The 15,000-nt window shown below is 42.3% G+C and overlaps 1 protein-coding gene across 1 annotated transcript in view; it reads right to left on the bottom strand.

The window, feature by feature from the left end:
- The window catches only part of LOC122790606 (kinesin-like protein KIF14), a 1,004,205-nt gene that overhangs the window by 917,462 nt on the left and 71,743 nt on the right, over positions 1–15,000 (bottom strand). The window contains exon 2 of the mRNA XM_044058133.1: positions 933–1,979. Within this exon, the coding sequence (XP_043914068.1) occupies positions 933–1,979 (1,047 nt within the window). The remainder of the gene's footprint in view (positions 1–932; positions 1,980–15,000) is intronic.

Genomic DNA, 15,000 nt, shown 5'->3' with positions numbered 1-15,000 from the left:
AAAAAAAAAAAAAAAAAAAAAAAAAAAAAAAGCACACCCCCCACCAAAAAAAAAAAAAAAAATCCACATGACACGTTCACATTATGCTGGTTGATTTCACTTGTGGACTAGCAGAAAGGGAGGGGAAGCTACATAAATTTGGAAGATGTAAATTTAATTTAGTACTGTTTGAATTGCCTGTAAAACTCTGCATGGCTGGCAAAGACTGTTGCAGTTAAACACAGTGTTGTGTAGCTACTTCAATGTTACAAAGTTAAATGTGATTAACAATGCTTGTTTGCATTGTGGGCGCAATTAGTGTGACAAGGAACAGATTGAGGCAGAAAGATATCAAAGTTATCATCCAGGACTGCAAGGATTTTATCTATCATCTTTTAAAACTGAATCAAGAAAATGTCAATAAGGAGCAAATTTGCAGGTAATCTACAGCTTTGTAACAATAAAATGCATGTGTAGTGCAGAAACTTACATCGCAGGTAGGTTTGCAACTCAAGCAAGAATAAACAGAACTGCCTGTTATAAAAAAAAAAAAATTCCACTACCACAAGCTGAAGTCAAATGCCATTTACCAGTCAGCTTCGTGAAATACATTTGCAGATTTTAACTACTTTCTGTCAAAGTTGTAATTAACGCAATAATGTACTTGTGTACCCAGCTAATAAAAATATGCTTGTTACAAGCATACTCTGTATGGTCTATAGTAGGTATAGCCAAGGAAACATGAAAAAATTTAAAGCGTGCTCAAGTCAGTCATCATAATTTATGCCCCCATGTTACTTCAATCTGAACAGAAAAACGTAGCATAATCTGAAACTAAAGTTACATCCTTTAAAAAGCACTCAAAAACAGTGGAAATAGACCATATTCTCCATATCACTAACCCCAGATGCATGCTATTACTCATATAGCTCAATGCCTCTGCATAAAATTACCTTTGGTTAAATGGTCTCACTCTAACTGCTACAGCCAGGGTTGTACCTTCCCCAGATTTTGTATCATCTTCCAACATGATGCCTGCAATTACTGGACTTTGTATTCCTTTGCTGTCCCAAGGTTCCAATTCCATATCCACAAAGGAAACAGGACAGGATGCTGCAGAGTCTGATGACAATCTCCCTGTACGTGGTCTATGGAAACAACCATTAAACTGGCACATTTCTAAAGTTCCACCATTTCTCATAGTTGGAGGAAATCCATTTCCGTGGGCTACTTGAAGTGCCCAAGAAGCACAGTGACTCTGACACACTCCCTCTTTTCCCAGCTTATCACCACAACCTGTAACAGACGAAGACTGCATTTCAGATTTGTTTTTGTTAGTGTGAGGAGATGTAATCCTTTTCTTGCAAGCCTGAGGGATCTTACTTTTAGGCACTTTTTGTCCAGACCCTGGTGAAGAGTTTCTTCCATTTGTGGTGCTAGATTTCATTCTAGGACTGATCTCCGTAGCAGATTTTACTTTCGTTTCATAATTAACTGTTTGTTGAGAGAACACATCATTTAAGTCATGCTGGTGGGAAAGATCAACATTTTCTGACATTCTTCTCTTCTTTATTGGAACAACCACTTTAGTAGCACATCCTGAAACAGGACTTGAACTTGAAGCAATAGCCCTCCTGCAGATTGCTCTACTAGGGGAGTCCGAAATACATCCAACCATAGTTGAAGTAACAACATTTGTATATGGACTTTTAACATTAGGGGTGCCACTGGTTGATGCTGAAGGGGAATAGGAACTACAGCCAAAAGACTGGTTTCTATTACTTTCTGGAGTGAAAGGCAAAGCATCACAGTCAGGACAATAGCACACGTTTCTGCTCACGGTTTCCAAAGGGCTGCTGCAAGTTACTGGTGTACAGCTATTACTCCTGGATTGACTCTTCAAACCTGATGAATGTTTTACTGGAGGAGAAGGAGCATTTGGAGACTTCATGCACCTGGATTCATAAGACGCTGACATTTCATACATCCTTGAACCAAATCTGTGAAGAGAAGAGAGCAAAAATAAAAGAGCTGTGATGAAAATATTTTCCATTTAATAAAGCCACGATTCATCATAAATATTTAATACCAGTTTGTGTTTTTTCACTGTGCTGCAGTAACATTTTACCCTCCCATATTGACCCGCCCCATCCATTCACCAATCTAGCTAGCTACGGCCTTAATTCCAGAGATGGGGCTAGAATTAGAAGCCCATTTATTTGTATGTCTATAAAAAAAAAAAAAAACATTTTCTAACAGCAAAACTTGGCTATTCATTCCAGCCATGAATCCAATACCACCAAAAAGGATGGAAACATTTTGTTACAAGGACAACCAAGTGAAAGTTTTATAACTTAATTGTACCAAAAAATATAAAGTTCACAGACTAACCCAGACTGAAGACTAGAGTCATTTATATACCGATGTATGCATAGTTTATCAACAGGTTAAAGATAACACACTAAACACATTTTCGGCCAAAACCTAGAGGCAACTGATAAAGTGATGACACCATACAAAGTCATCCAAAAGCCAGCACTACCAAACCTAGTGTAGCCAAAAGAACTCCCACTACTATAGAACAGTTGAAATGGAAACAGAAGAACTTTAAGTAAATGTCAATAAACCTTTAGTGTTGTAATAACAAAAAAATAGTGCAATACTTTTAACCACCAGAAACCTGAAAAAGGGATAAAACAAAAATTAGAAATGCAGGAAATTGTTACCCAACAAACCAGATTGGGATGATGCCTGTTAGGGTACTGTCAGCTCAAAAGCATCACTTAATACATCAGTATTAACCATTCTGCAGCTCAGATGATAAAGGCCAAGTCTTGCAATACTGCATTAACATTTTCAATTTCACGAAAAGCAATCCTGACAACGTATTGAAACCCAATATGCAGCCAATTAAACTTCTCAAACGTTTTAGATTTGTTCCCTGCTTGAATCACTACAAAAATAACCATAATGGCAATACAAACCCTTGGGTACTGTGTTAATATACCTCATTGTACTCTGGGAAACAAGTTACCCACTGCAGCTGTGTTGCATTTACTTGCTGGAAGGAAAAGTTAGCTAGCTCAAGTCGGTCTTTAAATTTATTTTTATTTTACTCCTATTCCTCCTTAAAGGGTCATAGATAATTTATCAGGCTGCATTCTATTACAGGCATAACCAATAACCACTGCTGAAAATCAAACCCTGTACCTTGTATCTGGGAGGTACAGACGTTCACCATACCAACCCTCCCTATTATGCATTTCCCCCTACTCCTGTAGCTGCCTACTGTCCCTGATAGAATTATATGAATGGTTTCCTTCAAAAGTAATGACATGTATTTGATAGAAGTTATGTTATATATAAAATTTGGTAGAACTGCCCTTCCTTCACAATAACAGAGGTTTGGTAATCGTGATATTTTTAGAAAAGTATGTGAAAATACGCATTGGCTTAACAGAATGTACTTGTGTGGAACAAAGTTGTTACACTTCTGAATGTCTTTGTAACAAATGGCATTAACCATAGAGGCTTGAAGTATCCAGAACAGCTGAATGTACAAAGAGATCCAAGTGAAAAGGAAAAGGGTTAACACAGCAGAAAATGTTACAGACGATCCCAACAAGGGCATTTCTAAGAACTGGTTCTCTCTGGATTGAGATAAAGATGCAGCTAAAGGCAGCTTCAGCACAGGAAAAGAATGTTTTCGTCAAGGACAAACTTTTGACACTATAAAAGTGGTTTTAAGGGTGGACATTTTGTAATCCGAGTCAGCTGAGGAAGTGAAGAGCATCGGACAGCAATCCATCTAGGTTATAAAGAAAACAAACAATCTCACAGTAGTGCTTGGTCGGCTTGTTTCAATAAATCTGTCAGCTATTACAAATACACAGCTGTACAGTTTGCCTATATGACCTGCAGTTCATGCTGCTATTTAAACTGAACAGTCCCCATCAATTTTCACTGCTCTTCTGAAAAGATCTTAATAGGAAAGATCACAAACTCAAAATTTGTTAAATTTAACCCCCCCCTTTTTTTTTTTTGCTGTTCAGAGCAACCTCTTCATATCTCCCAGAAATTATCTTGTACTGTCCTAAAGACTCCAGACTATTTTGCTGCATTTTCAATTTCAACAGGCCCTTAAGCTCTTAAACATTCCTCCATCTAAATGTTGACAAACATCTCATAGGTTCACGGGAGGTTACTTGACAAACAGCCCTCGAGGCCTTACAAGCCTAGCCATATTTATCCATAGCTGCCCCAATTGTTGGTGGTTAGATGAGTGAAGTTAGAGGTCAAGGGTCTATGGGAGTTGATTTCTTCTGTCCAGGAGGGACATGGGCACTACCCTAGGAGGTAATTTGTGGTCACCCATCCACTGATCTAGGTTGCACCTGAAGAGGGTCAGGGAGGGAAGGGGTTCTGTGTCAAGCAACTTGGAAGCTTGTTCCACAGAAGTGGCAGTCTCTGCCAGATGCATCTCTTCAACAGAAAGTACAGTTTTGTACCTACCATAAATGTAGATGTTCGAAGATCCACATTGCTGCAGTCCTAACACTTGGGTAGTCCGCTGTCCCAGTCGGCCCGAATACCAAAGTATAAGGCTGACGTCGGTCAAGGCGCATTAGTCTGACGTCAGGACGTCAGGGTACAAATGCGCATGACCGACGTCATATCCTCAGTCTTTTCTTGCCCCAGATGTCAGAAGACCCTAAAAAGATAAGGCCAAAACCAAAAAACACCAAACACTCCTGTACCAAATATATGTACAATATATACAAATTTACAAAAGTACAACCCCACCCACACAACCACCCCTAAACACAGAGGGGAAGGAGGGAGGGTAAATTGGACTGCAGCAATGTGGATCTTCGAACATCTACATTTATGGTAGGTACAAAACTGTACTATGTTCTTCATCTCACATTGCTGCAGTCCTAACACTTGGGTAGAATCCCAAAGCAGAGGTAAGGGAGGTTGGCAAATCATAAAGAAGCAGGAGCTGTCAACATGCCCTGCAAAATAGCCGTGGCAAAACCAGCCCTAGATTTAGAGTAGAGAGGAAGGTGGTAATGCTTAGACAAAGTATGCACTGAACTCCAAGTAGCTGCCTCCAAAATATCCTTAGTTGCCACCCCCCTTAGAAATGCTGTTGAAGTGGCAGTAGCCCTAGTGGAATGAGGCCTAATCCCAGCTGGAATCTCCTTGCCATGATGGGAATAACAAAATGCAATGCAAAACCCAATCCACTTAGAAATAGTTTGTTTTGACACAGGCTTGCCCTGAGAACTCAAAGCAAAAGAGACAAACAACTGCTGAGACTGCCTAAAATCCTTAGTCCTGCTTAAATAATAACGCAACTGCCTGTGTACATCTAAAGTGTACAAAATCTTTTCCCCCTTATTTTGGTATTTGCATAAAAAGTAGGCAAATGAATAGTTTGGTTTAAAGCCACACTAGAGACCACCTTAGGCATAAAGGAAGGATTAGTACGTAATGATACCCTATCCTTATGGAAAATCAAAAAAGGCTCAACCGCCATAAGGGCCTGCAATTCAGAAACCCTTCTTGCAGAAGTAATGGCCAACAAAAAAGCAGTCTTCTATGACAAGTATTTCAATTCAGCAGTAGCCGCAGGCTCAAAAGGTTGTAGAGTAAGTTTCTCCAACACAAAATTGAGGTCCCAAGCAGGAGTAGGAGCTCTACGTGGGGGTCTTATATTCTTTGCCCCTCTAAGAAATTGCTTGAACAAAGGATGAGAAAACAATGGTGGGTCACAATCATAGTGAGCTGAAATTGCTGCAGCATGAATCTTAATGGAAGAGAAAGACAAACCTTTGTCCAATAACTCAGTAAGATATTGAAGAGCCACACTCAAATTAGGCTCAGAAACCTCCAAATCCTTTGCTGCACTCCAAAATAAAAATCTCTTCCATTTTTCTGCATACACTTTCCTTGTACTAGGTCTTCTGGCTTCCATAATCACATTCAAAACTTGTTGAGGAAGTTGAGACCTGCTGTGGTTCAAAACAGAATATGCCAGGCTGTTAGATGAAGAGAGTGAAGCTTGACATTGAGTAGATCACCGTCCTTCTGAGACAATAGGTGTGGAATCAAAGGTAAAGGCCATGGAGGCTTCCTTACCAGACTCCTCAGTAATGGGTACCAGTGTTGCCGAGGCCAATCTGGAGCTATTAAAATCATCCTTGGCTTGTCTTGTCTGACCTTTAGGAGTACCTTTGGGAGGAGAGGCAGAGGTGGAAAGGCATACACATGAAGATTTTTCCAACTGAAAGAAAGAGCATCCACTTTCCAAGCTGTGTGATGAAACCTTTTCGTGCAAAACTTTGGCAGCTGGTGGTTTAGTGGAGAAGCGAACAGATCTATGTCTGGAGTTCCCCATGACACTGTCAATTTTCGAAATACATGAAGATCCAGTTTCCACTCGTGGGGATCCATGATTTGCCTGCTTAAGACATCTGCTAAGGAGTTCTGTGCTCCCGGCAGAAACCTTGCCTGAAGATTTAGTTGCAAGCTGAGCGCAGTCTCCCACAAAATCATTGCTTGCCTGCATAGAGGATAAGAATGTGTTCCCCCTTGTTTGTTGATGTACCACATGACAGTTGTGTTGTCTGTTAGAATCAACACCTGCCCTGGAAGAAGTAACTCCTTGAAAGCCATTAATGCAAACTGGACTGCTAACATTTCCTTCATGTTGATATGTAGATGCTGTAGTCTGGCAGGCCACTTGTCTTGTATCCACTTTCCATTCAGATGAGCTCCCCAAGCTATGTCTGAGGCATCTGTCGTTAGAATCTGACTCGCCTCTGGCCGGGTCACAGAGAGTCCCTTGTTTAGGTGACATTCCTGAGCCCACCACAAAAATTCCTTTTGAATGCAAGGTATTATTTGAATGACAGTGTCCAAATCCTGGCAGTGCTGTGTCCATACATTTTTGAGATACCATTGCAGCTTCCTCATATGCAGTTTGGCATTGGGAAGCACCAGAATACAAGATGCCATGAACCCTAAGGCTTGAAGGACTGTCCTTGCAGTCAGCCCGGACTGAAGAGATAGTTGATGGAAGTAAAGGAAAGATTCTTTTGTTTGTCCGGGGTTAAAAAGGCCATCTGGGTTGCTGTATTCAGTCTCACACCCAGAAAGCACATGTCTTGAGAGGGTACTAGACTGGACTTTATTTCGTTCACAGAATACCCCAGGCATCTTAGCACTGCTATCACATATTCCAAATGCTGAAAAAGGTCTTCCTTTTCTTGAGCCAGAATCAGGCAGTCGTCCAAGTAAGGATAGATTTGTATTCCTTTTAGCCTGAAGTAAGCTATCACTGGAGCCAGAACTTTTGTGAATACTCTGGGCAGTAGATAAGCCAAAGGGCAATGCAGAGAACTGATAATGGGAATTCCCAGCTCGAAAACGCAGATACTTCCTGCAACTTAGTCTGATAGGCACATGAAGGTAAGCCTCCTTGAGATCTAAAAAGTTACCATCCAGTGATCTTTTCCCAGCAGAGGTAAAAGCTGTTGTAACGTCAACATTTTGAACTTGGGAATGTCCAGATAAGTGTTGAGGATAGATAAATCCAAAAATGGTCTCCACGTGTTCCCCTTTTTTGGTACTAGGAACAGGCGAGAATAAAATCCTAGGCCCCTTTCTGGCACAGGAACCGGCTGAATGGCCCCTATTTGGAGTAACAGAGAAATTTGCTTGTGAGCCTCTTTTCTTTGTAGAGGAGGAATGTCTGGCATGCCTTTGAAAGGAGGCAAGGTATGGAAATAAAACCTGTAACCGTGGTGAATGATATCCAATACCCATCTGTCTTGGGTAATTAAACTCCAATTTTCTTTGAAAAGTGCCAGCCTTCCTCCCAAAGGTGCTGCCAGACAAGAAGGCTCTGGCAGCTGAAAAGGCAGGTCATTGGGCCTGTTTACGAAAGGACTGACCCCTGCCCTCACCAGAAGACTGAGCAGGTAAACTCCCTGTTCTAGGCCTAAAAGAACCTTGAGCTCTGCCCCTACCACGTCTAGACCTACCCCTAGACTGGGAATCATAAGAAGGATATGTCCACCCCTTAGTAGACCAATTTCTACTAAACTTCGGAGGCTGAACCTGCAAAAATCTTTAACAGTCTGCATAGACTTAGCCTTGTCCTCCATTTTCTTTAAAACTGCTTCCACAGGCGAACCAAACAACACATCAGATTGTAACGGAGCATCTAAAATCCTTGTCTTAACATGCTCAGCCAAATTCTGATCCCTCAGCCAGGCGTGCCTGCAAAGAACAGAACCAGTGGCAGCCACCCTCGAAGAGGCCTGTACAGCATCAAAACCACATTGCAAAGAATGCTTACCCACCTGTTCAGAAACATGAACTAAATCCTGCAACTCTTTACACTCAATACCTTCCGCCAGAGCATCCACCTTAGACTTCAATTGTGAAAGGAGATAATTTTGGTATTTTAACATGTGGAACTGGCAATTCAAAGCCCTCATGGCTAAAGTGGAAGAAGTATACACCTTCTTTCCCCATCTATCCAAAGCCCTTGCCTCTTTATCAGGAGGAACAGGATTTTTAACAACAGAAGCCTTAACACCTTTAGGCCCCTGAGAAACAGTTTCTGGGTCTGCCCTAGGACTCTTAAAAGGATACTTATGAGCTTCAGGCACCCTATAATACCTATCCAGTTTAACTCGGGCGGCGGGCAAAGGATCAGGGTTCAGCGAAGCCTCTGCAAAAACATCTTCCACCACATCCAGAACAGGAGGTATAGCTAAAGGCCTATGCTGGGGTAGAAACAAAAATTCCCTAAGCCTTTTCCTGGAATCAGAGAAATCTTGACCTTCCCATTTAAAATGCTCCCTCATGGAATGAAGAGTCTCTGAAAAAGAAAAATCCTCAGGAGGAGAAGCCGAAGGAGTAGAATCATCTACATCAGAATCAGAATAAGGAGGAAACTCCTGTAAGTCTTCAGCCGAAGACTCAGAAGCCTCCGAACACTGCTCAAAACTCTCAAGTTCAGGTTCCACCCTAGGCCTCTTATCAGGAGGGGGCATAGAACCTCTAATCATAGTAATCAAATCTTCTGCCATTTTAAGCATATGTTTCTTAGGCAGAGACCCTGAAGAACTAGGAGAGACACCCACTGAAGTTAAACCTGGCCTGCCTCTCGAAGAAGCCTTGGAAACAGAAGGGGAGGGCCTAAGCACCTTAGGTAGGGAGGGGAGAACAGCTACCTGAGAAGCCCCTTCAGCCTGACCTACCTCCTGAGAGGACACATCTTGTAACAGTAAAGTCTCCCCCTGAGACTCCAAAGAAACTTCTGGCAGAACCTCCGGCTCCACCGAGCCCTCTAAAGAACCGACGTCCGGGACAGACGGTTCTTCCAACCTAGGCTTTGCTACTTTGTCCTTGCGCTTTTTAGACGAAGCGGGCGTCGGAGCATCCGACGGCATTTTATAATTACAACGCTTCCCAAAAACTAACCTGGCACAGTCTAATCTTCTCTTTATAGTGCGTTTGTTAAATCTAGCACAAGAGCGACATCCAACAACGTCGTGCTCAGGCCCTAAGCAAGGTATACACAGGGTATGGTAATCCCTATGAGGTATCTGTTTCCCACAAGAAATACAGTTATTCACTTTTTCTGACATCCGGTTAAATACTGAGGCAAGAAAAAACCAAAATATTCCCCAACGGGGTACTTAGCCAACTTTGATTCGGTCTGAAACTCCCGACTTCAGAAAATTTCAGAACGCCAACCTGCACTCGCAAAACTGCTTCTGCATCGGACCATGCGGCAAAAAAGACTGAGGATATGACGTCGGTCATGCGCATTTGTACCCTGACGTCCTGACGTCAGACTAATGCGCCTTGACCGACGTCAGCCTTATACTTTGGTATTCGGGCCGACTGGGACAGCGGACTACCCAAGTGTTAGGACTGCAGCAATGTGAGATGAAGAACATCCTGTTCCAAGTCAGAGGCTAGTTTAAGATACTAGGAGTGAGTGAGCTTCTTTTAGTTTGATTTATGCATATGCAGCATTTCCATCAGGGTCAGATCACAGACTGCCCTGTAATCCAGCCAGGCACAGGTCACCCCTTACCAACTTGACAGAGCACAGGGATAGGGGTTTCAGTCCAGTTCAGCACAAGACAGGTTTTGTATACTCTAATTTCTTGGCAAGAAACCTCCATGGTCTCTCCAATTGTTGCAGGTGTCTAGTGAGGTACATGCAAAAGGGAGTGTTGTATTCAATTATTGGTCTGATGAGGGTTAAGTATAAATCTAAATGTGATGCCTTTCATTACAAGATGTGCAACCTAAGATTTTCTTACTACTGTGGATATATAGTGGCCAAAGTTCACACTGCTATCAACCAGAATACCCAGATCACGTACCACTGGGTCTACAATTGGGGGAGGGGTGTGGTCTAAAATGTACTTGGAAAAGCAGACATCCTTGTTGAAGGGAATAATGCATTTTTTTGTATCTAGCTGTAATCCATGACTTTGACATCAATCATTTGTCTGCAGTATATAGTCGTCATTGTTGGGGGACTCAATGATTGCTCCCAATTTGCAATAGTCAGCGAACATAGTTTGCCTGGACATATGAGAAATAAAATTCCAAACAGTAAGTAGTCCAGCACAGAACCATGTGGCATGTCACAAGTGACTGGTCTTTTGCTAGAGGTGAGGTCACACACTAACATTATGTTAAAGTGTGTGTCCTGTCGGTAAGCCAGTTGGCTACCCATCTGGTAATGTATGGGTTAAATCTCAACTGGGAGAGTTTCTCTACAATACCTAAAGTGGGGGATTGTGTCAAATGTCTTAGCTAGATCAAGATAGATAGTATTCTTCATCTTTCTCCTCATCCAGGGTGTTGGTGACTTTCTTGAAGCCAACCCTGTTTAACAGCTATGAACTACCTTTAATGAATCCACACTGGGTTTGGTCCAGAGTTTGGAGATTACCTATGCCCTTGTTAAGAAGGATCCATCAGGATTCTATGGCCTTGAGATAATGCTAATCAAGCTTATAGGCCCTGTAATTCCCAGGGTAGGTTGATGGTCCCCTTTGTGCAGAGGGATTACTGTTGCTGTCCTCCATTCCACCGGAACATAGCCAGTTCACAGGTCGTGATTAAACAAGGATCCAAGTGGGTCTGCCAGGTCATGTTTTAAGTTGTTTAAAAAGGTAACCTGGGATGTTGTCTGTTCTCACTGACAGTGTTTGGCCTTGGACAGTGCCAGGATGACCTGTACTCTTGAAATAACAGGCTGAGGAATATTGGCAGGTATACTTGGGGAGGGGGGGGGCTGGAAGGGATAGGGGAATGAAGTTTGCTCCAAATCTGTCAGCTCGCAGGTTGGCTATTACCTCTGGTTGAGTATGGGTGGTGCCATTCACAACCATTTTAATGCATAGCTGGGTATTCTCTTAGATTTTGGATATAGTTAAATCATTCCCACCAGTACAGCTCTTTTGAGTGTGTACCTTTAACTCCCAGTGGGTGTGGCTTAAGCCTTTAAAAATGAATTTATCTTACAGTTCTAACAAATACTCATGGACAGAGGTCAAAATTAATACAATTGTGTTTGCCATCATGTATGCTTCAAGATACAATTTCTGATATCTTGTACATAGCATGGTTTTGGAATTATTAATGCAAATATAAATAAGTAATATTTGATGCCTAGAGGAGCATTAGGAGGTAACTGCAGAAACGCCTGGAGGCATCACTTGGCTGTAATGAGTTAAAGAAGGTCTTATGATTATCCTTGGCTAGGGAGACTTCTTGCTTTGTAATTAGCTTTGGAGGACTTGACAAGATGTCTAATTGTTTAAGCTAGAGGGATTTCTTCCTCTGCTGAGCCAGTTCCCTCTTGCTCTTGGGCATTAGTTTTTCTCTTGTTTTATAACCCGTTTATACTATGTTGTATAACCAGTTTATACTAGGAGTCCACCAGGGTGACTTGTTTTTTCAGCAAGACATGGTTTTAATTTGGTCAGGTATAGCAAGTTCTAAACAGTTGCTTAAGTTTAGATACAGGGCATTGGTGAAACACTTGACTCCTGTGCAGAGGTGTAATCTGCATTTGAGGAGGCTTTGAAACTTCTTATACCATCACTTAGGAGGTAATTTTGTCACTGAAAAATTCTTAAGCATTTTTCAGCTCGATGGGGTATCTGGTCTTAATTACATAAAAGAATGATGTATGGTCCAATCTTAACATGAAGGACATAATAGGGAGTGGGGGGTGCAATGCTCTCCCATACTGGGGAGTACTATGCCCAGGACATTGGAGCCTGCTGCAGGTATGCTGACTAGCTGTTTCACAGCACTTGCACTGACAAAGCCTAAGAATATCTGAGCCAGCATGTTTGTGGTTCCGTACTTTTCCCAGTCGATGGTAGGATAATTAAACTCACCTAGGAGAAAGCTGGAGTTACTTGCCATACAGCCCAAAACCTATGTGGTATGCTTCTCCTGTTTCATAGTGGGGGATCTATACCTCACTATGAAGTGGTAGGTGGTTTTGCCTATAGTTAACTGGAAATGGAGTAGCTGGAGTGAAGACTCAATGTTTGACCAGTCTCAAGGTGTACTTATCCTTAATGAGGAAGGGCACACCACCTACTTTGGTTCTTTCATACTCAATTTGTGGTCTGAACATATGGAAGGCATTGTAGCTCCGCATGGCCAGAGTGCTTTCTGCTCCATTGAACTAGGTCTCTGACTGCACAGAAGTCAGCATCTTTGAAAGTGAGGATTGCTTCCAGGGAGTGCAGTTTCTTGTTTAGACTCCGGACATTAAGCAGCAGTACCTTGAGTTTATCTAGAGAGGATTTTGTTATGTTGAGAGGCTGGTTATTTTGACACCGCCTAAAAGAGGCACAATAGGGGCGGCAAATGCCTTTGCCAGTATCCCAAAGCCTATAGGAGACAGGTGCAGACCATCTCTGGCAAAGCAATGCACCCTCCCCACATTGTTGGCCATCAGCCCCACCCTGCTCAGTTAGCCTATTCACTTCCCCTTCACCTGGGCAAGGATGGACCAGGAGGGTCATGACATCTGTTGCTATTTGCATTTTTCTATCCTCAACTCTATTCTAAAATGTGCACACACACACACACACACACACACACACACACACACACACACACACACACACACACACATATCTCGGTGCCAAGGAGTGTTGTGCAATGGATCTATGGTTGCAGTTTCCTCACTTTCACAAACAGCGTTGCCTCCAAGCATCTCTGCTCCTCCCCTTGCATGTGCAGTACTATTCCAGTCTCTGCCTAGATCATCATATAACCAAGAGTGACGGACCCCCCCCCCCCATCTCTCAGGAAAAGGGAGTAGGCTACCATCACTCAACTCTTCCCCCTCCCAGCCAAACCACTTCCAGTGCCAGAGCAGCTAAATGAATCCAGGTCACTTCAGTTGCAGTAAGGGCTCCATCCCTTTGTGCTACAAGGCACAAGCCTCAATCTTTTCCCTACTACGCAAATATGGGCAAGTCACTTAAGCATTGTTGCCCGAGCAACACAGTGGACAGAGTCTGCTATCAGGGCCAATAGGAGCATTTAAGTCTGTTGCAATTGGGATAGGGTGATTGTGGAATGAATAGTTCCCATTGCCAATTTCAGAAGATGTGCATTTAAGTATTAAATGCATATCCTGCATTTAAAAAGGTATTGGGAAGATTGTCAGGACAGACCCAGCGTTTGTAGGCTAGGTGGTGATGGAAGAAGGAAGAGATATTTGTATAATGGTGCCACCACTGCCTTCTCATTTGGTTAAGCACATTCATTTATGTATGCAAAAAGGCTTCTATTAACTAAACTGAAGTGTGTGATAGTTTGCTTGACTGGGAGAGATCAGATAAGAAAAGTATGAAATATCAAGGATGGCTGGGAAGCGTCATAATACTGAAGAAATGCAAGTAGTCATGTCTCTCTCACACACACACACACACACACACACACACACACACACACACACACACACACACACACACACACACACGGTGGGTGTGAACCTTAAAGTTGAAGGCATAGGGATGATGCAGATATTTGCTTACATGGTTACACTTCTATATGGTTAGACTGCTTTGGAGAAATCTCTTTAAAAGTGGCAATATAGCACAGTTTTAAATTTAAGGTGGGAATACAGAGTAAGTGGTTGCTTCAGGAAAGACTGGGATTTTAGTCACCAAATTTGGTTAGGAGGGAAGTAATGTAAGGCTGGAATGATGAAGAGTTGCCAACATTTTGGATGTATCTTAAGTATGGGTCAAACGATACAATGAAAAACGTTGGCAGAAAGGCTGCTTGTGCTAAAGACAGGATGCAATAAATAGAGAGGCGAGGGGACACTTCACTGTTCACCTATTTCTTTCCTTTTCAATTGTTTGATATTTCATAGGTAGTTATTAGGCATGCAGTCCAGGAGACTACTTAGGAGCCCATCCCAAATTCCCAAAGCACTGACTGATTAAGTGTTAATGACAATGTTACACTACAGGAAAATGAAGGCCAACAGACTCAAACCTTGTACCAAATAGCATCTCATTAAACAGTTAATTGTCATAATTCTCTATGCTGCCAACTCTCTGCGGAGTTGTGGTACAGGTGAGACTCCCCTATAGTGGCTTATGCTGGGCAGGTCATGTCCATAGGCAAATATTAAGCTAGCTGCCCTTGCGAGTCATTTTAATCCTAGCCAGTTTCCCTTTTTATGCTGGAAAATAGCCTATTCTGTTTGGTTACAGACTGGCCTTAGCCATCCCATGGATGGGAATTGTATATTACCCCTAAAGAGAATAACTGGCATCATAACATAGATAAATTTGAGGGGACCCATGCATGGGATAAAGCATACAGGACATGCATCTGTCTATCAGTAGTACAGGGGGCAGTCCTGTGGTAATTTTTTTTTTTTTTATTTCCCCATACACAGATCCAAGTTTTGCTTGAAAATGGGCA

The sequence above is a fragment of the Protopterus annectens genome, chromosome 16.part0, assembly GCF_019279795.1.
Source record: "Protopterus annectens isolate FY-2018-M chromosome 16.part0, PAN1.0, whole genome shotgun sequence".
NCBI classification, from domain to species: Eukaryota; Metazoa; Chordata; order Ceratodontiformes; family Protopteridae; genus Protopterus; species Protopterus annectens.
This window is presented reverse-complemented; position numbering and strand designations above follow the sequence as displayed.